The following is a 27,876-nucleotide window of genomic DNA, read 5'->3' as shown; positions in this document are numbered from 1 at the left end:
GTCACCCTTCACTAAAGACTTAACTAACTATAAAAATTATGCAAAAAGCACTCTTAGGTCAGGTAAGAGTAGACCTTTTTCTACGCACACTTTAATGCATTTTACAAAATATTCGGTATCTATAGCTGTTTGTTTATAAAAATAAATAGATTAATTCAGGCTTGGGGTGAGTTCTGATTCACAAAGTTCTGTTCCTTCAATTAAAGTCACAACCTAACGAACGACAGCGGACTTATTTTTTTCAGGACCATTCCTGGGTCAGAACTAGAAACTTTGTTTGGTGCCATTAACTTTTTACAAAATTTGAAATCAAAGCCAGGCTTTACACATCAAATGTGTGGCTTTGAGCAGGGGCCACACGTAAGCGCATGTGTGTGTTGAACCCTCAGTAAAATGATCCTTAGGGCACGAGCCCAAAGAGAGTCTCAGGGAAGCCCCCGGGTGACAGCCGGGATGGGTTTCCCTGGAGCACATGGCCCCAACACCAACCAGAAATGAGGGCCTGTACCTCCACTTTGCTGTGCTACACTTCCTGCTGCTCCGAGAGCCCCCGCGCTATAGGGAAGAAGGTTTATAGTCTGTTTACTGAACACGCGGGCAGCTGGACTCCTGCCCTAGTGGCGGACACCGAAGAGCACTACAAGTTTCATGCTAAGGTGTGTGGTGCCCACGGTAAGTTGATTTACACAGAGCTTTTTGAGAAACGTTTTTTGACTACACACTATTTAAGTACACTAGGGAAATCCACTACAGAGGAATCGTCTCACGGGGGTGAAGAATCCTTTGTCAAGAACAACAAATCTGCTTTAAGGGCAGTTGCAAGGTGACTGTTTCTAGGGAGCTAAAGCTCAAGGACAGGAGCCAGGCTGCTTTTAAAAGCAATCAAAACTCTGGCTGGTTAGCTGGTCCCCCTGAGGAGCCTGAGGTGCAACTAAAAAGATCAACTAGAAAAGTAGCGATTCCATATACTTGTTAGGTTATTTTATATCCTCCACTCCTCCCATGGCTGTAATAGTGGAGAGGGGACGAGACCAAGGTTAAGTACAACCACAATCAAATCCAAGCAACGTGCCACCGTGGGCTGCAGTAAAGGAAGCTCTGCACACCCCAGCTTGGGGAAGGCTCGGCCGGCAGAGCCCCAGACGCAGGGGTAACCGTCTACTCCTTAGGGTTCTGACGACTCCACTCCAGACAGGTGCATGAAGAGGTCCCCAAGCTCTGTCATGTCGACATCTTCAGTGTTGGGGACATGCCGGGTTTCTCGATTCTCAATGAAATCCCAGAGCCGCACTGAATTCAAGAACTGCAAAAACAGCCAGCAAACACGCCTGGTTATTGTTAACGGCAACATGAAGGCCAGTTTATTTTTCTTTGGTTACCCCATTCCCTGCTGCCAAAGCTATCAGAGAAGGGGGCTAGAAGCAGTACCTGGAAATGCCACCAGTAAGTGTCCTTGACAGAAGTGGCAAAGTCCTTACCCTCACGGTGCCCTCAGAACTGAGCTGCTTCCGAGGCTTCTCCGGCTCTGCCAGCCGCCCATCAGGATAAGCGTGGCGGTAAAGGCATTTGCTTCCAAACGGGCAGGTCCCCTTGCCTTGCTCAAAGTATTTACAAGCTTTTTTTCTGAAAAGTAGAAAGAAAAAGTCAGGAGGATGGTGGGAGAACCTGGGGCCCAGAAGAGCCAAGGCCTTGCCTTCCTCCGACCCTGCCCATGATGCCAGAGCTAGGGGAGCCTTTCTAGGTGGGGAAGTTGAGGCTCAGAGAGGTTAGGATGCTGATTTCCAAGCTGGATCGTGTTGCCACGGTGACATGCAGCCTCACACAGAACTGAACCCACATGGGGGACTCCAGTCTTTTGAGCTCGCAGTGCTCCAAAAAGGCCTTCAGGGGGAGCACAGGCCTGACGTCTCCTCTGGGCAGGCTGTCCGGGCTCCAAGGTTCTGAAGCTGGGCTATTTGCCTCAGCTAAAAGTCCCAATAGGAGCCCCACCCAGGGAAATTTCCCTCCCTCCTGGCCAGCAGTGATGTCAAGGGAGCGGGGGGAGCCTTGACTTAGGAGGGACAGAAAAGCAGTGAATATCAGCAGCTGCCCAAAGTTACAGGTCTCATTCCAGTTTTCTTTGGTCTCCACCCTCTAGCTCTGGCTCTAGAGCAGGGCTTCTTAACTCATGTTAACTACGGACCCCTTCTCAGGGCAGTTTTTAAACAGATACGGTAAAACAGGCCTAAAAAAAACAGCAAAAAGTTAATTTTTTACCCTATCTTCAAATTCTACTCATAGACCCCTATTTTAAGAACCCCTGCTCCTGAGGAAAAACACAACCAACTAGAAAATTCCCATTTCTTTTTACGTAAATGAAATTTGACTTCTACAATCATAAATGGCCCATGGTGAAGAGGTGATGGCGCCCAAGAAGGCAAGAGGGCATCTGGGAGTGCTGAGGAAGGGAAGCCGCACAGAGAAAGCCAAATCACAGCAGGAAAGGGCAGGCTGCTACCAGGGGCAGCTGGGGTATGTGCCAGGGACAGATGACAAGGAAGGGGGACTCCCTGACGCCAGTGTTTCTCCTGTCTTCTCAGACAAGGAGATGGCAGAGACCGGTGATGAAGGTCTCTGAGACCTCAGAGCAGCACAAAGTTCCCTCACAACCGTTCACCGAAGGGAGGAGTGCCGTGCTTCCTCCCACCAGGTCTGACCCTGGTGCCGGCTGGCGAATGGATCCAAGCAGAGTTGTGTGCGTCCTCCCGTCACGGCCTCCGCCCCCGAGGCTCCAAGCCGACCTTCCGGTGACTGCTCAAGCAGCGAGTTCTCACCAGACTGCAGGACACTGGCTTTAACAAACTCAACAGGTTCAAGAAACCATTCTCTAGTCCTGCCCCCCAAATAACTGTGCTTTTTCCTTCCCCAGCCTTACCTGGTCACCAAGGACAAAGCCTCCAGGGCACGCGGACTGCCACCTGCTCTCAGCTCTCCCATCCGACTGTACTCCTGCTTAGAGAGCACCTCCCCAGTCACCCCGTCCCTTCTGTCCCCACACTGCTGAAGCCACAAGGGTACTGTTCTTAACTGGCCTCCTTCCCACCAGCTTCTAGCCTCTTCACACTACGACAGCGGAGCATGTCAAACAGTGTGTCACTTGTTCTGCCCATTTGATTTCACTCCAGTCTATCCCATGTCCTTCTACACACCTCGTTCAACCCCACGGCCACTCCCACTGCTCCCACACACAACATCTGTACCATTCTGCACCCGTGCCATTCCACTCACTCCCCCCTCACCCCCAACACACATGGATAGCTGCTCATGCTTCCTGGCTCAGGGTCCCCATGCTGCTTTCCCTAATGCTCCCAGGTAGATCCAAATGCTTTCTCTGGGACATGTGGCTTGGGCCTCTCATGAAGAACTTGTCACCAGAACATGTATCATAATTACCTTTTTGCAATTTCCCTTGAAATTATCCTACTAATCTGTACTCTATGTCCCCCCCACTGGCGCTTAGCTTGAAGGCGCCTAGCCCGTAGTAGGTGTGCATTAAATGTGTGTGAAATACATAAAAACACCATCACCAATGAAAACTAAGGCCAGGAAAGACCCAAACAGAAAGAACATGAGAATTTCCAGACCACTCCAGCATAGCAGCTTCCTACTGGCCCCTCTGCCTTGCCACTCCTGCCCTCTGGTGGACACATGCCACCACATGCGGGAGGGGGAACAGGTAAACAGAAAAGTATTAGCCTTTAGTAACTGACAGGCAATCTGAAGGAACCATTAAAAGAGGTGACATGCATGGGACGCCTGGGTGGCTCAGCCGTTAAGCGTCTGCCTTCGGCTAGGGTCACAATCCCAGGGATCGAGCCCGCATCGGCCTCCCCGCTCAGCGGGAAGCCTGCTTCTCCCTCTCACACACTCCCCTTGTTTATGTTCCCTCTCACACACTCCCCTTGTTTATGTTCCCTCTCTCAGTGTCTCTCTCTGTCAAATAAATATTAAAAAAAAAAAAAAGGTGACATGCAGTGTCCTTTAGTACAGCCAAGCACACTTCTCCCAGAGCCGACCCCCCCCGCAGTTAACTAGCAATACCAATTTTTAAAAGACCTGAAGACATTTAGAATGAACAACCAGCAGGAGAATTCTTTAAGAAATTAGACACTGGGAAGAACAGAATGGCAAGAAGGGAGTTACCTTTCTCAGAAAAAAACAGCTTTTAGCCTAGAGCAAGCCAAAGTCAGGTGTCTAAAACTCCAGGGGCAAATCCAGTCTCCCTGGCCTGAAGGACCAACGGGGGCTGGGAGGAAAGCACCCACTGGAAAGTGGGGAAGCAGTCCCACGCAGAGAAGGGCACAAGAGGGAGGCCTCCAAATACTATGTATTAATTCAGCCCAAAGGGCTGGCCCGGACAGCAGAAGCTCACGGCCACTTAGCTGAGGGTAAGAAAACCAAACAGAATAGAACTGCTGTGCAAGAGCTGGAATGTAAACACTTTACCTGCATATAAAAACATCAACGCTTTATTGTTTGACTTAAGAGAATCCAGAATCTCAACAAGATAACACTGGCAGTGTCTAGGCTACAATCCAAAATGGTTCAGCATACAAAGAATCAGGAAAACATGACCTAGAAACCAACTTCAAGATGACAAGGAGTTCAAAGCAGCTACTACTGGACAAGATAACCGTGAGGGGGGGAAAAATGGAAAGAAACGAACAGACCCCAGTGCCCCTTTAGCAGTATCGAAAAGTCTGTAACATGTTATTAAGAGTCCCAGGAGAAGAACGGGGCAGGAAAAAAAATCTGATGGCCAAAATTTCCCTAAATTTGGCTAATAACCTTACAGATTCTCAGAAAACCACTCCCAGGCAAAATAGCAAACCGCTAAAAACCAAGATAATGAAACAATCTTGAAAGCAACCCCAGAAAAACAACATACTACAATCAAATTACCACTGACCTCTCAGAAACTAGAGGCCAGAATATAGTGGAACAACATTTGCAGAATACTGAAAGAAAATAAACTATTAACCCAGAATTGTATTCACTGAAGAAGGAGACAAAGATGGAAATAGTACTGATCAGACCAGTATATTCAATGAAAATATCCTTTAAGAATGAAAAGAAAAGCCATTTCTGCTAGAAAGAAAATAATTCAACAGATCAACAAACGTTAAAGGCAGTTCCTGAGGCTGAAGGTAAATAATACCGACTGGCAGGAAGTATGTACCAAATCACAGAGCACTAGAAATAGCGAATATATGAGTAAATATAAACCACCTTTTTTTCCTCTTAAAAAAAGAATCACAGTATTTACCTTGCTGGGTTCTAATGTATGTAAATATTACATCCATATCTTTTTTTTTTTTTTGAAGATTTTATTTATTTATTCGACAGAGATAGAGACAGCCAGCGAGAGAGGGAACACAAGCAGGGGGAGTGGGAGAGGAAGAAGCAGGCTCACAGCGGAGGAGCCTGATGTGGGGCTTGATCCCATAACGCCGGGATCACGCCCTGAGCCGAAGGCAGACGCTTAACCGCTGTGCCACCCAGGCGCCCCTACTTCCATATCTTGTACCTATAAAATTGCAGGATACAAAATCAATATATAAAAAATCAGGTGCCTTGCTACAGACTAACAATGAACTACTAGAAAGAGAAATTAAGAGAACAACCCCATTTACAATTGCATCAAAAAGAATAAAATACCTAGGACTAAATTTAGCAGAGGACGTGAAACAGACTCGTACACTGAAACTATAAGACACACTAAAAGAAACGAAAGGCATAAATAAATGGAAAGTATCCCATGCTCATGGATTGCAAGAATCTTGTTAAGATGTCTACACTACTGAAAGCAATCTGCAGATTGAAAGCAATCCTATCAAAATCCCAACAGCATGTTTCAAAGAAACAGAACAACTCCAAAATTTGTACAGAACTATCAAAGACCCCAAACAGCCAAAGCAATCCTGAGAAAGAACAATAAAGGTGGGGAGACAGCACACTTCCTGATTTCAAGCTACAAAGCGACAGTAATCCAAACAGTATAGTACTAGCAGAAAAACAGACACATAGATCATAGAGGATCATAGATCTCTGTGAAATAGAACAGAGGGCCCAGAAACAGGCCCTCGCAGATATGGTCAATTTAGGACAAAGGAGCCAGGGATATTCAACAGGGAAAAGACAATCTTTCCAATAAAGGGTGCTGGGGAAACTGGACCACTATCTTACACCACACACAAAATCAGCTCAAAATTGAAGACTTGAACGTAAACCCTGAAACTATAAAAACTCCTAGAAGAAAACACAGGGTAAGCTTCTGGACATTGGTCTTGACATGCTCTTTATGGATTTGCTGCCAGAAACAAAGGCAACAAAAGCAAAAATAAAGTGAGACTACATCAAACAAGTTTCTGCACAGCAAAGGAAACCAAACAAAATGAAAAGGCAACCTTCTAAATGGGAGAAAATATTTGCAAATCATCTATCTTAGGATAAGGGGGTAATATCCAAAATACATAAAGAATTCATGTAAGAGCAAAAACCACCACATTCCATTTAAAAAACGGGAGAGGAACTGAATAGACATTTTCCCAAAGAAGACATCCAAATGTCCAACAGACACATGAAAAGGTGCTCAACATCACTAATTGTCAGGGAAATGCAAATCACAACCGCAATGAGATAGCACCTCACCCGTTAGAAGAGACATCTACACTTCCATGTTTGCTGTCACATTCGTCATAACAGCCGAGACACAGAAAGACCACAAGTGCCCGTCAACAGATGAATGGATAAAGAAGATGTGGAATATACATACAAGAGAATATTATTCAGCCGTGACAAAAAGGGAAATCCTGCCATTGGTGACAACGTGGATGGACCTTGAGGGCATTATGCTAAGTGAAATAAGCCAGACAGAGAAAAACAATCCTGTATGAGATCACTTATATGGTATCTAAAAACAAACCCAAACAAACACAAACTCACATAGTAAAAAAAGGGTTGCCAGAGGCTAAGGGGTAGGGTAAATAAGGAAAAGTTGATACAAGGGTTATCAACCTTCCGCTAAATGATGAATAAGTATCTCATGTAAAACACGGTGACTAGGGTTGGTAACACTGTGTTAAAACTGAAATCTGCTTAAGAGAGTAGAACTTGGAGGTGTTCACAAAAAAAAAAAAAAAAAAGCGATGGGTATGTTAATGAGATGGGAGTATCCTCTCATCATGAAGATCAACCATGATGACACTTGAAATATCTTACAATTTTATTAATTATACCTCAAAGCTGAAATTTTAAAAATTACATTACCTTGTGGGGTTCGAAGTTATGTACATATAATGCATTTGCCAGGCAGGCACCGGAATCATATCTGAACTCGAAGTAACTTACCCCATTCCCTGTTTGAAAGCTTCAATCAACTCGTTCTTTTTATTCTGATCTTCTACCCAATACACACTTGGAATTACAAACTCGGATATCACACGGCATTCTGGACAAGACCTGAAATTAGAGTAAAGGTTAGTGTGGGAGAGATGAAGTTATAAATCCTGCACCACCAAGCGCCTTGCTCAAATGCATAAGCACTCCAAATGTTTCCTAACCAAAAATTCCACAAGGTGCAATCACAATCCTCTAAGACCCTTCTTTACTGTTTTCTTTTTAAAGTTTTTATTTAAATTCCAGTTAGTTACCATATAGTATAATATTAGTTTCAGGTGTAAAACCTTACTTACTGTTAAAAACGTGTTCTTCTCAACAATAAGACAGCCCAATTTGGGGCGCCCGGCTGGCTCCATCGGTGGAGCACGCAACTCCTGACCTCGGGGTTGTGAGTTCAAGCCCCACTTAGGTGTAGAGATTACTTAAAATATTTAAAACGAACAAACCCAACTTTAAAATGGGCAGAAGATTCAAGTAGGCATTTCTGCAAAATGGCCAAGAAGATGCTCAAGATCATTAGTTACCAGGGAAATGCAAAGAAAACCACAAGGTACCACTTCACACCTCCTAGGATGGCTAAAATCAGACAAACAGATAATACCAAGAGTTGACGAGGCTGGGGAGCAACCGGAACCCTCCTACATCGCTGGTGTGGCCACTGTGGAAAGCAGCCTGGCAGTTCCTCAAAATGCTGACCAGTTACCATATGGCCCGCAATCTACCCAGAAAAAAACAAGGGCACACGACAACTTGTCCATGAGAATTCGCAGCAGCATTATTCATAATAACCAAAAGAAGGAAACAATCCAAATGCTTATCAACTGAGGACCCCACAAACTGTGGACATCCACACAGGGCCATGCCCCTAGGCCCGGAGGAGGGAGGAGCGCTGGCACACGAGCCCGGAAGGGGGAACGCGGAGAGCAGACGGAGAGCCGACGGAGAGCCGTCTGCCAGCAGGGGGAAAGCAGCCCGATCTAGAATGGCTTCGTGTTGTAGGACTCCATTTACAATCAATGTCTGGGCAATGCCAGAGGCAAGAAAATAGAGGAGTGGCTGCCGGGGGCTGGAAGGAGCAGGGAGGAAATGGGCAGTGAATGCACAGAGAGGTTTCTTTTGGGGATGATGATAACGTTTTACCATTAGACTCAAGTAATGGTGGCTACGAAAGGACTAAAAACGACTGAACCATACACTTTTATCTCAACAAAGCCGCTATTTTACCACACAAATGTGTGACTTCAGGCACATTACTTGACTTCACTCTACCCCAGTTTTCTTATCCATAAATGAGAATGATCACTGGGCCTGAGAGAATTAGGACTTATGAGAATGAGGAGTTATGTGTGCGAAGAGCTTCTAACAGTACACAGCACACATTCACTTTTCAGTATGAGTAAGCTCTTCCCCCATCCCCCTGCAGAATTTAAGAATCCTGGGTTGTTACAGGTCAAGGATATCTCAATAAAGCTGGGGACAAAAAGAATCCTGCATTGGCTCCATGGAGCACATCTTGTGTATCATACATAACATGAAATGTGTTAGATGTTTTATTCCATTTAAAACAACCGTATTTTACAGATGGAAAAAAAAAGGTTGAAAAGGTCAAGAGGCAATCAGCCTAAAGGCAAACTACTAGTAAACTATCAGTGCTAGAGTCAAACAAACCAGTGCTATGAATACCTTCTCACACGGAGGGATCCCCACTGAGTGTCCCCAAACACCCTGACGGTCGGCAGGAGTTATTACCCATATTTTAAAGGAAAAGGCACTTGGGCTCAAGAAGGCTGCCTGACATGCCCGGGCTCCTGCAATCACAGGCTTAGACGCACTAGTTATCTTCAATCTGGAGGACAAGGGGGGGGATTAAGAGTAGACAGAAAGCCCCCAATCTAACGCTCTCCCCAGCTTCCAGAGCTAAGACCCCTAGCTGGACTTACTTAATGATTGGGTTCTCAAACTGCTTGGCACATCTCCACTGCCGGATGCAGGACAAGCAGTACGTGTGATTGCAGTTGGAGAGAATCCCAAATCTCCTCTCAGAAGCAGACGCCTTCTCAAGGACCACTTCCATGCAGATACTGCACACTTTGTCCTGACTTGCTTGGAAGGCAAAGGCCTTTTCCATCTCATGTTCGAATGTTGACATGCAGATCTGAAGTACGGAGAGAGGAGGGCCACACTGTTAGGTTCTGGGCTGCTGGACACAAAGCTCTTTCAGACCACAAAAAGCACTTCAAACCATCACCTGCCCAGCCCCTTGCTTTCCTAGCATGGTACGGTCACCTCCGGTTCAGAGCCAAGACTATGCATGTCCCAAAAGATTCGAGGACCAGTGTGGAATCACAGAGTTCCCAGAGCCCGGAACCCCGGTCTCTTGGCTCTTCTGGGCACTCGTCCCCACTCTGAACTACACCAATATCAGAAATGCTGAACAATCCTTACCTTGAAACATCAGGCTGGTCGCTCAGAGGGAAGCAGCGCCACCTCTCAAGAGCACGAGTTATTTAATGAATGTATTCAGTAAGCAGTGCTGAGAACCTCCCAGGTGAAGCTCCGTGTATCAGGCATGAGTCAATGCGAAGAGCATGAAGACCCAGGCTCTGCCCCTGGGAGCTCATGATGGACAGATGGGAGACACACCACCACATACAGCACAAAGACCTCAACACCCTGGGTGCAGCGGAAAGCTCTCATTCTGCGTTCACCTGAACTCCCTCCCCGGGGGGAGAGTAGAGACTCGGCCTTCCTTCACACACTATGGCCTGCTCACCGTCATGAGCTCCAACACTGAGGCTGTGGGCTCCTTTCTGTCTCTCCTACCCATCTTCATACCAAGCACAGAGCCTAGTGTGAGGCGGCACCTCCATAAACACTGGGGACCTAATAACCTGAAAGGTCCCTTCCAATACTTGGCTCCTCAAATTCTCTAGAACTTGGCCTGGCTGGACCCCAGGCACAAGGATATGTAAACCTAGGCAGGATGTGTGTGCCTCTCTCTCTCTCTCACACACACCCCCACACTCCTGAGTTAGATTCATTCTCTGAACTTTGCATGCTTTATGTTTCCAATGCCTCTTCCCTTTTTCTTTATTTTAAATAATCAAAAATTGTCAAAATGACAAAGGGGAAAAAGGATTTGAAAATATGATTATAAACATGCCAGGTACACATTGAGGGCATTACTGGTAAAGAGATGATTACAGGAATACCAACAATTTTGTCATTTAGCACATTTTAAATTTAAGTAAGTTCATGCAAAAGCTTGCAATTTTACCTTCTCATGAGTTTTCCTTTGCTCTGGGTCGAAGGGATGCAGGACTCGTAACCTACAGATTTCACACACTTCTCCATGCAGGTAGACACAAGCATCCCCAAATCGGCACTCCCCAGCCGCCGCGTAGGGGCACAGCTGCTGATCACTGCTGTAGGAGCTGCTGGCTTCTAAGTCATCAAGGCCACTCCTGATCGCATCGAGGTAGGAATGTGGCTTCATCTCTGGGCTGTTTTGGGTATCACTGCAGCCTCTTGGATTACTCACGACACTTGGGCAAGTCTTTTCCTCAGCCATGCCAGAGAGATCTTAATACAAAACACACAGCACACACATAAATGAAAACTGGCCCAAACTTTCTGCCTGGTAAGCAGTAGTGAAAACCTAACAAATTAAGTAACTCTGACCTTGGGAATTCCACTCTTTGGATCATACAGAAAAACAAACAAACCAAAAAACAGGTCAAGAGGGAAAAACAGAAGGAACAGTATAAAATGTTCATAGGGACATTAAAAAAAAAAACAAATCACGATTATAGTAAAGAAAAAAACATAATTGGCAACACAGGAAATTTGCAAAACAGACCAAGATAGACAAAAGAACAGTGAAGTTGCTGTTTAAAAATGACAAATATGGAAATGTCAACCAATGGACCAGTTAACACTAAAACAATAATGATAATTTTTTTAAACACCAAAATTTAAGTCACTGGGAATTTAGAATGAAGTCAATAAAAGACAGTACTTTCCTTTACATTAGTAAAGATACCTATCATTTTAAAGTAAACTAGAATGAAAATCTAGTGAGTCTTTGGGTCCCGAGGCCAGTGTTGAACCCTCCTATGGCCCCCTTCTCCCCTATAGCCTTCCCACCGCATGCACTTCTGGCCTTTAGAGGGAGGACATTCGACTAGCACAATTACTTGTTTGCTTAGGATGGAATCTACCTATCTTACGCCACATAATTCCAAGAACCAGAAATCCCTTTACTTGCTGAGGACCAGCCAATAAAAATAACTTTTATGATCTGTAGCCTACTTCCTCCCCAAACCCCAGTATTGTTGCTCTATTATCAAAGCTGCAACTGAAAATACCAAACACTGACTGAGCGTAATAACTAAGACTATGAACTGACCCAGAAGCAAAACAGTGAAACATAAAAATATGGAGCTTTGAAATGAGTCGCCTGGTGCTTCTCAGAATTGGGGAACCACCCCATGGAGACAGCAGTTATACACTGACAAAGGTCCCTTTGTATGTCCTGTCAGGCCAAACTTGGCAGTGAGCCTGGCCTGCAGGCAGAACGCATCACCTAAACGCTCTGCAGCCAAAGGAAGCTGTCTGCAGGACAGGTCTGGTGTCTACACTTGAACAGCTGGCAAGGGGACTAGATGAGGAGCCCTCTGACAAGAGAGGGCCAGAAAGGAGCATCACGAACAAACAGGACTGCTTTTCCAAAAGAGGCAACGAAAGGACTCTGCTCACTCACTTCGGTCTCTAAGTACCAACGTTCTCTTTTCACGTTTCCCAGGCTCATGTAAGGTAGTTTTCACAATAGATGCAGTGAGGTCAGAAGCAGGGTGAGGACTGTGGAAACCCGGGGAGGGCACACCGTGAGGCACAGTGCACACGGCACCACCAGCTGCAGCAGAAGGCCTCGTGTGATCGTATCTAAACAAAATGCACAGCAAATGCATTAGGGACACACTAGCTGCACACGCCTCCCACGTTACCTAGACGGGGACCGTCTTTTCCTCCGCTCCACTTGTGCAGGTGGAGAATGAGACAACCTTTTCCCATATTTTGAATAAAAGGCTTATCAATTAGTAAGAAATGCCTGGTAATTCAGAGTGAGTGGTCGGTACACTGCCGTCTATCACCACTCTTGGGAGATGTGAGTGGGGCAGACAAAATACCGCAGACCACACACATAGAAATCCTGAAAATTCCAGCCGGATGTTGAAGTGAAATCTCCTGACACCCAAGCCAGCGTTCTTCTGCCAGGAGTCCCCCAAAAGCTAACGATGGCCAATGTAACAGCTGGAGACAGGCCTTTCCTGGACTGTCTCTCTGGGGCATGCACTGGTGGGGCGGGCGGCGGGGGGGCAACTTCTACAGCCTCCAGTCAGCACAGGAAAGAACATACCAGCCCTTCACTATAAAAGCACTTGAACAGGTTTTTGGAATGTTTCCCTGTTTAGAATTTACAAAACTTGCCTACAGATGTAAGTGGGGAAAAGGCAGGCTCTATATGCATATAAATGTTCACTGCAAGGGTACTCATAGCAAAAAAAAAACCCCAAAAACCACCCTGGAAACCACTGAACTATCTAAGAGAGGAATCGTTAATAAAACGATGGTATGTTAACATTATGAAACATAAAATTACAAAGTAGCGCTTAGGGAAAAGCTTGTGACATGTTAAGTGAAGAAAAAAGCAAGATATATATACTGTGAGTGCAATTTTCTAAGAGACTCATAAGAATAAGGCCTGAAAACTGATTCTGAAAAATTAAAATTACTTTTATTGTAATGAAACTGAGATTTCAAAATGATCTGCTGTACACTTTTTATTGTTAAATTACTTTCAAATTAGAACTTTCCCCTCATCAGGGCGCCTGGGTGGCTCAGTCGGTTAAGTGTCTGACTCTGGATTACAGCTGAGGTCACGATCTCAGGATCTAGAGACTGAGCCCTACATTGGGCTCTGCACTGGGCAAGGAGCCTGTTTGGGATTCTGTCTCTCCCTCCCCCCTCTGCTCCTTACCCCCCATGCTCTCTAAAACAAATAGAATCTTAAAAAAAAAATTTCCCCCTCATTGACACCCATGCTCCAAATGAAGGATCTGAGTCCTGATAATATTTAAGCTAATAGAATAGTTGGGAGCAGCTGTGGGGCTCTTGCCTGCAACGAGTCCCATAGGCGCAGTAGCCCTTCTGATAGTATTTGCAGATGGTGGATGGCTTGCTGTTCGCCAAGTCATGTGAGAACAGGCACTGGTTTCCTTCCCGACACACACCATGCATAAAATACCTGAAAAGACAAGCAGAGGTATAAAACTTTAAAAGGCACAATTTGCTTTCTAAAATCACCACATTCTGGAACCTAGTGTACAAATGCTTATAATACATGTATTATGTATCACGGCTCTATTAGGCACTGGAGTTTACATATTTCCTTGATTCTGAGACATAGTGATTTTTGATGCATCACAACTAATTCAATGACAGTTTTCTGGAAGGAAAAAATCCCATAAATTTGTTTTAAGATATACCCGCTTGATTTGAGATGTTACATATGTAAATGTGAGGCTCCAAACTGAGAAAGTAACTCTGAAAAACTGTTCTCTCTGCTCTCATGGAGCTTAAAGGGTATGGTTGTAAAGGAATCAGAGACCTGGACCCAAGATCCAGCCCTGCCATATAAGAGCAAGTCACAACACAAACTTCCCTACGCCTCACCACCTTCATCTATAAAATGAAAATTACACTATCTACTTAACTGGCTTGTGGCAAGGATCAAACTAGATGGTGTAGCACCAAAAGATATATAGAAGAATGTTTCACTGAGATGTCTCGTTCTGGTCCTGAAGAAATAACTGGGAGGCATTCTAATTCTGTCCAGCTGGAGTAGAGAGACCTGGCTAAATACTCAGAGGAAAGAGTAGAGAGATTTCAAAGGCACATGCCCTGGTATTAAGGGTAAAGAGTCCTAAAGAGTATTTTTAGACCCACCCTTACAAAGCTTAAAAACAAGTTTCAAAAGGATCAAGCTGATAGCGAATAACTGTCAGCCAAAACGTACTTTAACACTCTTTGAAGGAAGACAATAAAATCCAAATGCTCAAAAACACTCACAATGGCATCCAATAAAAAATAAGCAGTTATGCCAAAAAGCAGACAAACGTGACCCATAACAGGAGAAAAATTAGTCAATTATAAGAATGTCAGATGATGGAATCAGTAGACGGGACTTTAAAAACAGCTATTATAAATATGTTCAATTATGCTAAGCATGAAGAGAAATGGAAAATATATAAAAAGAACCAAATGGAACTTCAGAAATGAAAAGTACAATATCTAAAATGAAGACTACACTGGACAAACTTACTGTAAATTAGGATGAAAGAAAATCTCGAAGACCTGAAGACACAGCAAAGGAGCTACTCACACTGAAGCACAGAGAGAAAGAGAAAGAACAGATTTTTGCTTCTAGCTAAGAAGGAGCATGGAACTTGCCCTCCAATGTAAAAAAACTAGGAAACAGAACAATATATATGAAACAACTGCTCTGAGACAGAGACAAAAGACAACACAAGACGGTCTTTGAGAGAAGGGAAGCAAGGGATGTGAGCCCAGGTTCAGCCTGGCTTTCTGCTGGGAGGTGTATTCTGGACCTCGATGGAAGGTGAACCCTGAGCAGAGCACAGCAGTCTTGCTGAGCTGAAGAGACAGACTGGAGTTCAAGGAGGTGGAGGCAAGCTCTTCAAAGAGTTGTAAATGGTCACACACACATGATCAACTGACTTTTGATAAATGTGTCTGGGCAATTCAATAGGGGAGAGAATTGTCTTTTCAACAACGAATGCTGGACCCAGTATCTACATGGAAAAAAAATGAAGCTCAAATATTATGTGTCTGCTGATGTGACCCAATATGAATTAAGTATAAAACACAGCCTGGATACATTCTAGCCAAAAACATTTAACTTGAATCCAACAAAACTCCAGATCTAACTCACAGTTTCTAGGAAATACAGGGGAATGGGAACAAGCTAAAAGCCATCATGCAAAAGCAATTAGATAAATACAAAATTAGATAAATACAAAAGAGGTGGTATGTGAATTAGGTTTCCAAGTGTCCTGGAAGGTGGGAAGGAGGAACCTGAGCTTGGAAAATAGATTGGTGTTTTTTAAAAAACTTACATTTACCATATGACTCATCAATTCCACTCCTGGGTGTTTACCCAAGAAAAATAAAAACATATATTCATATAAATACTTGTACATGAATGTTCATATAAACATCAATCATAATGGCCAGAAAGTGACAACCTGTACAATTCTGTCAACTGGTGAATGGGTAAGTAAAATGTAATATATCCATACAATGGGATATCATTTGGCAATATAAAGGACTAAAGTACTGATGCATGCAATAACATGGATGAAACTCACACTATGGTGAAATGACCCAAACACAAAACACCACATTTTGTGTGATTCCATTTACATGTAATGTCAAAAAAGGGGGCAGAGGTACCCGCCCGATTCAGTCAGTAGAGCACACGACTCTTGATCTTGGGGTGGTGACTTCAAGCCCCACATTGGGCACAGAGCTTATATTAAAAGGGGGTGACAAATCCGTAGAGACAGAAAGTAGATAAGTGGTTCCCCAGGCTGGGAGAAGGGGTAATGGGGAATGACTGTGAATGGGCACAAGGGGTCATTCTGGGGTGATGAAAACGTTCTAAAATTTAATTGCGGTGTTGTACAAGTCTAAGTTTACTGGAAATCTTTGACTTGTATGCTTAAAATGGGTGAATTTTATGGTATGTAAATTCTACTTCCATAAAGCTGTTGAGAAAATTTAGGGACACCTGGTGGCTCAGTCAGTTAAGTGTCCGACTCCTGATTTCGGCTCAGGTTATGATCTCAGGATTGTGACATCAGCTCCCTATCTGGCTCCACGCTCAGCGGGGAGTCTGCTTCTCTCTTTCTCTCTCTCTGCCCTCCCCTCACTCATGTGAGCTCACTCTCTCTCTCAAATGAATAAATCTTAAAAAAAAAAGAATAAAGAGGGGTGCCTGGGTGGCACAGCGGTTAAGCGTCTGCCTTCGGCTCAGGGCGTGATCCCGGTGTTATGGGATCGAGCCCCACATCAGGCTCCTCTGCTATGAGCCTGCTTCTTCCTCTCCCACTCCCCCTGCTTGTGTTCCTTCTCTCGCTGGCTGTCTCTATCTCTATCAAATAAATAAAATCTTTAAAAAAAAAAAAAAAGAATAAAGAAAACTTTAAAAAGGAGACAGCTGTGCTAGGTTAGTAGATATTACATAAGGTACATAATAACCAGGTGCAGTATTTAGTCCAGGATTATACCCTGGTTTTAACAAACCAGATGAAAACACATTTTTGGAACCAATGGGAAAATCTGAATATGAACTGGGCATCAGATAAAATGAAAACTTATTGACATGGGAAGTTGAAGATTAACTGAAAAAAGCAGATTATAAAACAGCATTTACAGTAAAATGGTGCAGTCGCTATGGAAAACAGTATAGTGGTTCCTCAAAAAATTAAAAATAGAATTACCATATAACCCAGCAATTCCACTTTTGGGTACATATACAAAAAAACCCCAAAGCAAGGACTCAAGTATTTGCACACCCATGTTCCTAGCAGCATTATTCACAGTAGCCAAAAGGTAGGAACAACTCAAGTGTCCATTGATGGATTAATGGAGAGACAAAATGTAGCACATACGGAATATTATTCCGCCTGAAAAAGGAAGGAAACCGACACATTCTACAGCATGGATGAACCCTGAGGACACTGTGCTAAGTAAAATAAGTCAGACACCAAAGGACATATACTGTATGATCCCACTAACATGAGGTTCCTACAGTAGTCAGATTGCTAGAGACAGAAACAGTACGGTGGCTACCAGGGTTATGATGTGGAGGGATGGGGAGTTAGTGTTTAATGGCGACAAAGTTTCAGCTTGGGAAGATGAAAAAGTTCTGGCGACACAGATGGTGATACGGTTCCACAGCAGTGTGAATATATTTAATGCTACTGAATTGTACACTTAAAAAATTGTTAAGATGGTAAATTTATGTTATGTATATTTTACCACAATTAAGAATTTTGAAAATAACACAGTACATTCTCACTTTGGAAAAATCAACATTTAAAATACATACACATATACATACATACATGAGCTTTAAAAATCCAGAAAGATACATAACTGCACATTAAGAGCAGCAATTCTTGTGGGTAAGGTATACGGTAATTTTATTTTCTTATTTTTGCTGATCTGTACATTCTAACATTTCCACCATGACTATACACTGCTTTTGGAATAATAAATGATTTTAGTTAAAAAAATATATACATATTGGTGAGGCAGGGTTAAAAAAATAAATAAAATGCTCAGCTCAGTACTTATCTCACAGCAGGTACCCCTAAAAGCTCCGCTCTTATTAAAAGTCCAGTAAAGCACAATGACAATTAAGCTGACAGTTACAAAAGTGACCTGTGCCTTATTACAAAGCACGCAGAGTGCTGAGGAGACACATACCATGGACTGAGAGAGGACAACATCCCAGAGGAGGTCAGGCCCAAACACAGTCCGCAAAGTGATGGGGGTGCCAATGGGAGAGGACAGAGAAGACAGAAAGAAAAATGCACAGAAGGGAGGCACTGTGAGGGAGTGCAAACAGGCCTGCCAAGGGACGAGGCCGGAGTATCATTAATTATGCTCCAGGCTACCCTGGTGTCAGCTGAAATACTGATGAGTGCATCTTAAAACAAGGAATAACAATGGGCCCGCAGTCAAATCAACTTAGGAAATGGCACAGTCTAGTCTTTCTCCGAGATTTACAACAGACAGTAGCAGAGGAAAGGTTCTGAGAGTCCGGTCATAAAGAAAACTGTTTACAGGCGTAGCTCGTTTTATTGTGCTTTGCAGACACTACATTCTATAAATTGGAGGTTTGTGGCACACTGTTTCCAGCATGGTGCTATTTTCCAACAGCATTTACTCACATCATGTCTCTGTGTCACATTTTGGTAATTCTTGTAATACTTTAAACATTTTCATTATTATTATATTTGTTATGGTGATCTGTAATCAGTGATCTTTGATGTTGCTATTGTAATTGTTTTGGGGTACCATGAACCTTGTCCATATATGATGGGGAATTTAACCAATAAATGTGTGTTCTGACTGCTCCACCAACAGGCTCTACCCCACCTCTGTTCCTTCTCCTCAGGTGGCTCCCCATTCTCTGACACACAATATTGAAATCAGGCCAATAACCTGACAGTGGCCTCTAACTGTTCCAAGTGAAAGAGTCACATCTCTCACTTTACATCAAAAGCCAGATGATTCAGCTTAGTGAGGAAGGCATGTCGAAAACTGAGACAGACCAAACGCTAGGCCTCTTACACCGAACAGTTAGCCAAGTTGTGGATGCAAAGGAAAGGAAAAGTGCTACTGCAGCGAACACACATGGTAAGAAAGTGTAACAACCTGAATGCTGATACGGAGAAGGCTGTAGTGGTCTGGAGAGAAGATCAAACCAGCCACAACATCACCTTAGCCAGAGCCTAACGGAGAGCAAGGTCCCGACTCTCTGTAATTCTGGGAAGGAGGAGAGAGGTGAGCAAGCTGCAGAAGAGAAGGGTGACGCTGGCACAGGTGGTTCGTGAGGGTGAAGGAAAGAAGTCGCCTCCGTGACATAAAAGCACAAAGTGAGGCAGCGAGTGCTGATACAGAAGCCGCAACAGGTCACCCAGGAGATCTCGCTGAGATCATTCGTGAAGGTGGCAGCACGAAACAAGGGATTTTCAGTGCAGATGTAACAGCCTTCTAGGGAAAGAAGATGCCATCCAGGACTTTCAGAGCTAGAGAGAAGTCAGTGCCTGGCTTCAGGACAGACTGACTCTCTTGTTAGGACCTAATGCAGGTGGTGACTTAGAGTGGAAGCCATCATTTACTAGATGAAAATGCCAGGGCCCTGAAGAATGTGCTGGATCTTCTGTGCCTGTGCTCTGGTGCCTGGAACAGCAGAGCCTGGGGGACAGCACAGCTGCTTACAGTGTGGTTTACTGAATATTTTAAGTCCACTGTTGAGACCTGCTGCTCAGAAAAAAAGATTCCTTTCAAAACATTATTGCCCACTGACAATGCACCTGGTCATCGAAGAACATTGGTGGAGATGTACGAACAAGATTAATGTTGTTTTCATGTCTGCCAACACAACATCCATTCTGAAGCCTAGGGATCAGGGAGTGATTTCAACTTTCAAGTCTTCTTATTTAAGAAATACAATGTGTAAAGGTATAGCAGCCATAGATAGCGAATCCTCTGGTGGATCTGGGCAAAGTCAACTGAAAATTTCCAGAAAAGGATTCACCATTCTAGATGCCATTAAGAACATTTGTGATTTGGGGGCACCTGGGTGGCTCAGTCATTAAGTGTCTGCCTTCGGCCCAGGGCGTAATCCCAGCGTTCTGGGATCGAAGCCCTGCATCGGGCTCCTTCGCTGGGAGCCTGCTTCTTCCTCTCCCACTCCCCCTGCTTGTGTTCCCCCTCTCGCTGGCTGTCTGTCAAATAAATAAATAAAATCTTTAAAAAAAAAATTGTGATTTGTGGAGAAAAGTCAAAATATCAACATTAATAAGAGTTTGGAAGAAGCTGATTTTGACGCTCATGGAGGACTTTAGGGGTTCAGGACTTCCCTGGAGGAAGTAACTGCAGATGCGGTGGCAACAGCAGGAGAACTAGAACCAGAAGTGGAGCCTGCAGATGTGACTGAATTGAGACGATCTCATGATCAAACTTGAAAGGATGAGGAACTGCTTCCTACGGATGAGCAAAGAAAGTGGTTTTGTGAGATCTGCTCCTGGTGGAGATGCTGTGAAGCCTGCTGAAATGGCAATAAAGGATTTAGAATATGACATAAACTCAGCTGATAAAGCAGTGGAGGGTTTTGAGAGGATCGACTCCAATTTTGAAAGAAGTTCTACTGTGGGTAGAAAGCGATCAAACAGCATCACATGCCACAGAGAAATTGTTTGTGAAAGGAAGAGTCAATCAATGTGGCAAATTTTATTATCTTATTTTGAGAAACTGTCGCAGCCACCCCAGCCGTCAGCAACCACCACTGTGATCAGCCAGCAGCCGTCAACATCCAGACAGCACCCTCCATCAGCAAAAAGATTACAACTTGCTGAAAGCGCAGATGATGGTTAGAATTTTAGTAAGAAAGTATTTTTAAATTAAGGTATGTGCATGGTTTTAGACATATGCTATTGCACACTTAATCGACTACAATATAAACTATAACTTTTATATGCGTTGGGAGACCAAATAAGTTCATTTGGTTCACTTTATTGTAGAATTTGCTATATCGCGGTGGCCTGGAACTGAACGTACACTATTTCAGAAGCATGCCGGTATGATTATTACACACACCCTCTCCCAGGCTTTTTTCAGAAAAAGTCAGTTGAGCTGCAGGGTGGAAGACAGATTTGGAGAGGGCTGCAAGCATAGGGGAGGAGCCTGTTAGGAGGGTGCTTTGTAAAGGAGCTTTATCTGTGAACCCATGTTTTAACTTATTTAAAAAAACATTTTATGGAAAATTTCAAACATATACAAAAGTAAACTAAAGGGCAGAATGAACTCTCAAGATGTCCCATGCTGAGGCTCAAAGAGGAGCGATGACTTACAGAAGGTGAAACTGCTAGGATGGGGACCCCAACTTTGGTCTTCCCAGATAGCCCTGACCTCATACAATTCACTTCCCTGTCACTCTGCCTTTGCCCATGCTGTGGCCCCTGTCAAAAACACTGCACCCCATCTTTCAGTGCACTGAATGGTTATAAGCACCTTCCTTCGTGGACCAGCCCAGGAAGACTTCTCACCCTCCAGCCTACTGTGCACTTTCCCCCCTTCAGCCAGAAGACTCACTAGTGGCAGCCACACACTATGGTGCTTCCCAGTCTGAGGCCTCTGACCAGAGCAGGCACGTGCTCTTAAACAAACAGTTGGGAACATGTGGTCTCTAATGAAGAAAGCCTGGCAACAGCTTCAGGAAGGCACAGCTGGAACATCACTAAATGTGACTGAACAAAGAAAGCCTAAACCTAACCAATTACATGCCTCTGCCTGTAAGTGGAGATAGGCTTGGCAACAGAAGGAAGGCAATGGAAGGCCTGAGAGACCAAGGCTGCCCTTTCCAGAGAAAGGATGCCAGAGAACACAAGTGACAATTCATGCTGCACATCAGACTCTGCGACGGGCCTGGGAAGCTGCCTCAGCTGGGGGCCACAAGATTCGAAGACCTTCAATCCCTCCTTACTCACTAAACATACTTCCAACTTTCCTCACCTGTTCATCTTCCCAAAAGCAGAGGAAGTGTTGACCAGGCCCACCTAACAGTTCCTTTTCTCTCAGGAAAGTGAGAAAAGGCTATCTAGTTGTTACATCTCTCTTGAGTTTAGCTAGCAGAGCCAGCTCTAAGTACACCAACAGAATCAAACTTCTGAGCCTACAAAGATGAGAACAGGACCCTATGACGTCAGTGACCATATAGAGGTGCCTCCTACAGGGTTTTTCCTAGGTGATCAGCTAGGTTTTTCCCAGGCAACAGCCCCCTGGGGGTCTTCCACTGGATCAGAGGTTATACAGTAACTTGCTTTAAGGTGGCTGTAGGTTAACCTAAGGAAAAAATACAATAGAGTATTTTTTTTTGTTGGAAACTTAAAAGGAACTTAAAAAAAAAAAGGCTTATACCAAAAGGATCTTTTTATTCACAGTACTGTCTTTAAAAGTGTGCAGAAGAGAGTTAACACAGCAAGTCTGAGCCTGCTATCCTTAGAAAAGCCTATTCACAAGCTGGCTCCTGCCTAGCCTCTGGAGCTAGACTGATAAATAGTTTGCTATATGGTTAGAAAATTTCCCTAAGTGATAAGAATGGCTCACTGTGCTTAAACTCTACAATGTGGTTTATGCTGAACATCTGCTTTCCTTCTGGGAGTCTGGAATTTTGGAAGATGCTAAGCAGACCAGCCTGGGCACTGAATCTCTAATGGGCTTCTTTGGGTACATGTTGCTGCATTTTTGTTGCTGGGGGAAGAGTATGCTGTGTGACCGTTTATGGGAAGGAATGAAAGTAGGAAGCCTGCACACAGGTTCCTCCAGATACTACCTGTGCCTTTTCCCCATATGATCTAGCCATGACTTCTTACTGTATCACTGTAGTAAATCTTAGCCTGCAGTACAACCATATGTGCTGAGTCCTGTGAGTCTTTCTAGCCAATCTCTGGATGCAGGGGTGGGTCCAAGGGATCCTGGACACAAAAGTGTATTACAGTACATCTAAAGAGTTGAATAATTCTTCTGAGAAATGCTATAAGACTATATTATTTCAACAGTCCTTAAATACGGCAATCTTTGAATGTATAAAAGTTAAAAAAAAAATTCAGCACCAAAAGCCAACTCTGAATGACAAAGAGTTATCAGGATTAGTAAACTCATACATACTGGAAGAGAACAGGCTCAAAGTGGCTATATGAACAGCTCCACAAAAGTAAGATCTAATAAATACTTCATTAATAGTTTATTTTGGAGAAACTGAACAAGAAGAGTTCCTTAAGGGCGGGGGGGGATTGGACAGTGGAGATAGGAGACTACCAGAGGTTCTTTACCAAATACTATTTGTTAACCAGGCATGCAAAAGGGCAGATACTTAGTGGTGGTCCTACAAGGGTGCCTTTTATAATTCTACTGCCTCCCATAAGCCCTATTCAGACAACCTGCCTTTCAAACTCTACTCACTATCTTTCTCATTAAGAAAACAAATATTTAACCATCAACTAGAGCTTCTAGTTAGTTTTGCCACCTATAAGCTGGTGACTTCATGCAAGGCATTTCACTTCTGTAAGTGATTAAGCTGAGATTTAAACAGCTTCAAAAATAACTCCTAGACCACCATCAGTGCATTCAAGAAAGGGGAGCATGAAACAAGGGTTATATAAGAGATGATACCAGCCCAGTCCTATTTTTGTAGCATATGTCATCATTTCCACTCCCCAGTGACAAATACAAAACTAGCTTGAACATATATTGCTTGTCCTTTGGGGCATCTTGTCAACTGCTTAGAGCTATCCCTCCCCATCTACGTTATACTATGCTTCACCCAGGCCTCTTTCATATAGCACCCCGTAATGAACTTCCAACAGCTCAAACTTCCTAATGGTCAAACCATCCCTTGTATCTTCTTAGAGAGAAGACTGAGACATGAATTGGGGTGGGGGAAGGTAATATGAAGGGGGAAGTGCATAACTGGAGACCCAGAGTAGGGAGATTTCTGGGGGACACTCCAAAAGGGTCTTTTATGCTGGGTGACCCCAAAGGACTGTTTTAGACAGTGTAGCTATTATATGTTGCAAAGGACATTGGGTTCACTTTTAGCCACAGAACCACTAGCAGCTCTAGCTGCAGCTGAGGGCTGAGCCAAACAAAATCAATCTAGTTTCTTATAAGCCTTTCAACGGGGCATATCTCTAGCAAAATGCTTCTGCAAATCATATCTGAGTATATGGGTAATTTGCATTCTCAGTGTCACTTTTCTTTACATTTCTCTACATATTTTCAGACTTAAATTTTATGGCTGTACTGCATGTGATAACAGATCTACTGAGGGGGAAACGGGTTAATGCTGGGCCCAGTGGTAGACCTGAAATAAATGTATGAGAGGTAGGGATGAAGTATAGTGTAGCGGTTAACACTCTGAAATCAGAGAACTTGCCCCATGACCTTGAGCAAGTTATTTAAATTTCCAATTTCCCCATCCCTAATGTAATAATTGTATTTCACCAGCTGCTATGATAGACTGCTCTGAGGTTTGGCTGAGACAATGCATATAAGTGCTTAGTCTACCACACCAAAAATACGATCATTTGTTGTTACTATCTAATCTGTTAACCAACCCTGCTAGTTAGGCATTACCAAGTCCATTTTACAGACAACAAAGTTGTGGCACAGGTGGTACCAGCATCAGAATCCAGAACCACCCAACTCCAGAACTCAAGCTCTTCTACCACATACTAGCTGACAAGGTCCTTTATGTTTTGTGACTTCCAAAGAATTAAAAGCTCTAAGCTTAATGCTCTAAGGAAACAAATTCTAGGTCTTCACCTAGTGATGATAAGACAAAGGGGCCTCCATCGTAAGAAGAGGAAGAAAAGAAAGTGGTTATTAAGCTATCATAAAGACCTGCACCAGCACTTTGAAAACAGATTGGAAGACACAGGGAAACAGACACAGGGAAATGGTGAGCAAGAAGAACCAGCAAAAAATAACCCCCAAGTTGAGATTCTGGTTAGAGTGGCATGCTGAGAAATCAGGAGAGCTGACTGATGGCACAACTGTGAGAGCAGCCATTGACGGCACAACTGTGAGAGCAGCCATTCTTGCCATTCCAAGCGATAAACATATGGAATGTCTTTGTCATTAAACTTGGGAATCCTAGCATTTCATGTCCATCTCTTGGACAGACATCTGTGTATCAGAATAGAAGGAAAACTAACACTTTCTGTGTTGCTGCTATTCAGAATAAGCATGTACATCATATCCCACAGCCAGGAAAAGAAACCCAAAAAACAATTTGGACCCTCAGATAAATTAAAACCAGCTGAGCACCCTGTTAAGATCCGCTCCCCAAAATAAATCGTATCTTTTTTTTTTTTTTAAAGATTTTATTTATTCATTCAACAGAGACAGGCCAGCGAAGAGAAGGGAACACAAGCAGGGGGAGTGGGAGAGGAAGAAGCAGGCTCCTAGCGGAGAAGCCTGATGTGGGGCTGGATCCCAGAACCCAGGGATCACGCCCTGAGCCGAAGGCAGACGCTTAAGGACTGAGCCACCCAGGAGCCCCCAAAATAAATCGTATCTTGAACATTTCCTGTGAGTTACCAACGTCTGGAGGTAAGACTTTAGCGAATAAGATAATAAAGTGAGAAGAGGTTTTCTACCATGAAACAATGTAAACTTGGTACTCTGGTAATATTGCGGTTTTTTTCATTTAAATGTGTTCTGGTTTTGGGATGCCTGGGTGGCTCAGTTGGTTAAGCATCCGCCTCTTGGGACTCCCGTTTCAGCTCAGGTCATGATTTCAGGGTCCTAGGTTCAAGGCCCATGTCAGGCTCCGAGCTCAGCAGGGAGTCTGCTTCAGATTCTCTCCCTTAGCCCATCCCTGCTTGTGCACTCACATGCACTCTCTCTCAAATAAATAAATAAATCTTAAAAAAAAAAAAAGGTGTTTTTATTTGGTGAGGCAATCCTTGTGAGATCTGACTCCTTCAGGCCCTTTTGCAAGTAAACTTCTTTTACTTTCTATGTCTTCACATGCATTTTCCTTTCAAATGTGCATATGAAAAGCTTTAAAAATTCCTGCAGTGAAGAAACTTTAGCATCTCCCAAATTTCTTTGGAGGCCAACCAATCAATGAAAGTATGGACTCTGATGCCACACCTTGGCCACTCAGAAGCTGAATGACCAGGGCCAATCACTTCAGTGCTGAGGCTCTGTTTCACAATCTGTGCAATTGTTGGGTTACATGCTATGGCTGGTAGAGCACCTCAAAGAGCACGCTGCACATTATACGGTCCCCACCAAACAGTTAGTACTTAAACTCAAGGGATCCCTCTCCAACATTCCAACCCACTCCTGACTTTATATGCAACAACATCCTGCAGGATGCCCCTGTCTGGGAAACGCAGAATTAAAGTTTTCAGGTTAGGCCATTTCTCAGTGCAGAAGAAAAAACCCAAGATGATCCTGATTTAAATTTTTGCTCCTGCATTTCGATGTGAAGTTAGGGGCAAGTCTCAAGTCCTTCTGAACATAAGATTCATCCATAAAACTAAATACTACACAGAGTTAAGATCCAATGATAAAGCATTATATAAAAGTGTACTCTTTTGTGGACACATCTTAAGAGGAGTAACCAGAATTTGCTATACAATTACTCAGAATACTTGCTTCATAAAAATAAAAACGAACACACAGGTCGTCACAAAAGATCTTCTAGCACAAATAACCAAATAAAATTATTTTCTATAGACCCTAAGTGCAAATTTCTAACAACTGCCACCTGGGCTTTGGATAAACTGTTTGAACAGTTAATATATACTAATACTAACAGAAAACTTTTTACATAGTCCCTTCTCAATTATTCATGCTAATGAAGAAAAGGAACAACACAGATGATACTTAAACTGTGTATTACATAATCAAAACATACGACTGATTTTGGGGGCATTGTTTTCCACACAGGTTTTACTGAAACCAATTATTAAAATAAAATGTGCACTCTCCAAGTATCAGTTCTGTAAGACTAGGAACCCAGTACTGATAAGCCACAGGTTCGCCAAGGAAGGCGGGTGTTACACAACCAAGCTCTTTCTGCTTCACAGGAGCAGTCACACTGCAGCATCCGGTTTTGAATTTTCTACACCATCCATCCATCACCGTTGTGTTTCTCCACGTAAATGGATGTCTCAGTGAGAGTATCCCTTAATCTCTTTCAGTCTGAATGCCCTGCACTGTAAAATGGGTATCGTATCTGCTTAGTAGCGTTACTGTGAAGTGTAGTGACAATGAATACAGAGCACTTGGAAATACGCGAAGCACTTTACCAACTTCCAGTAAACGCTACCCGCCATTATTATTTTCGCACAATTCTTACTTGCCGACTCTGAAAGTTCAGGCTGCATAGGAATTCTAAAAACTCTTAGGAAACGAAGACCGCTTTCGGGCCCCCAGCTTCTTCGAGGCCCTTATCATCGATCAACAACCTATTCCTGTGTGGTATCCCCATTTGTAAAAGACCACTTAGCTTCCCTTTCCCCAAATATCCTTTTCCAGCTAAACTCTAAGTTCCAAGGGCCCCACCCCCACCCCGGGCCCCAGCGCCCTGCACTGCTCTGGCTAGCACGCCCTTCCAGCCCACAGGCCCCCGCGCTGGCGTCGCCCGGGTCTCGGCCCCAACACACCGCCATACGCACGCCGGGTGCCCGGCTCCGGGCGCAGCGCGAGCTCCGCGCGGAAAGGCCAGACCGCGAACAGCTGAGCAACTTCTCAAGAATCCGCTCCAGCCTCAGTTTCCTTGGCGGTGGGGCTGCGGTGCACCGGCCGCCCGGGGCGGGGTTGGGGGCAACAGAGGGGAAGTGAAGTGGCCTGCCGTTCCCGGCCCCCGTGGCGCCGCGCACTGACCTGCAAGTGACCTGCTTGGTGCTCATGGTGGTCGGGCTTGAGGGTCCTCGTCGTGCCGCCGCCTCTAGCCCTCGCCGCCGCCGTCGCAGCCGCCTCGGCCTCGGCCCTGCCCATGCCGCGCGGCCGCGTCACGCCGGCGCACACCGCCCCTCCCGT

General features: G+C 44.2%; 1 protein-coding gene across 1 annotated transcript; it reads right to left on the bottom strand.

Annotated features, from left to right (window-relative positions):
* Positions 1 to 63: 63 nt before the first annotated feature.
* MKRN2 (makorin ring finger protein 2) lies at positions 64 to 27,876 on the bottom strand. Its single transcript, XM_011227521.3, has 8 exons — positions 27,721 to 27,876; positions 13,619 to 13,747; positions 12,203 to 12,384; positions 10,718 to 11,022; positions 9,381 to 9,595; positions 7,390 to 7,500; positions 1,479 to 1,623; positions 64 to 1,303 (listed from the first exon to the last, which is right to left on the bottom strand). The coding sequence occupies exons 1-8, from the start codon at positions 27,744 to 27,746 to the stop codon at positions 1,166 to 1,168; spliced, it is 1,251 nt and encodes a 416-aa protein (XP_011225823.1). The 5' UTR covers positions 27,747 to 27,876; the 3' UTR covers positions 64 to 1,165.

This window comes from Ailuropoda melanoleuca, chromosome 4 (genome assembly GCF_002007445.2).
Source record: "Ailuropoda melanoleuca isolate Jingjing chromosome 4, ASM200744v2, whole genome shotgun sequence".
Classification (NCBI taxonomy): domain Eukaryota; kingdom Metazoa; phylum Chordata; class Mammalia; order Carnivora; family Ursidae; genus Ailuropoda; species Ailuropoda melanoleuca.
This window is presented reverse-complemented; position numbering and strand designations above follow the sequence as displayed.

Excerpts from the sequence above, each read along its gene's own strand:
- MKRN2 (XM_011227521.3), bottom strand. The coding sequence starts at position 27,746 with ATGAGCACCAAGCAGGTCACTTGCAG. Across the intron at positions 7,501-9,380 it reads TTTGAGAACCCAATCATTAA|GTCTTGTCCAGAATGCCGTG; the intron begins GTAAGTCCAGCT and ends CTCTAATTTCAG. Across the intron at positions 1,304-1,478 it reads GTTCTGAGGGCACCGTGAGG|TTCTTGAATTCAGTGCGGCT; the intron begins GTAAGGACTTTG and ends CTGTTTTTGCAG.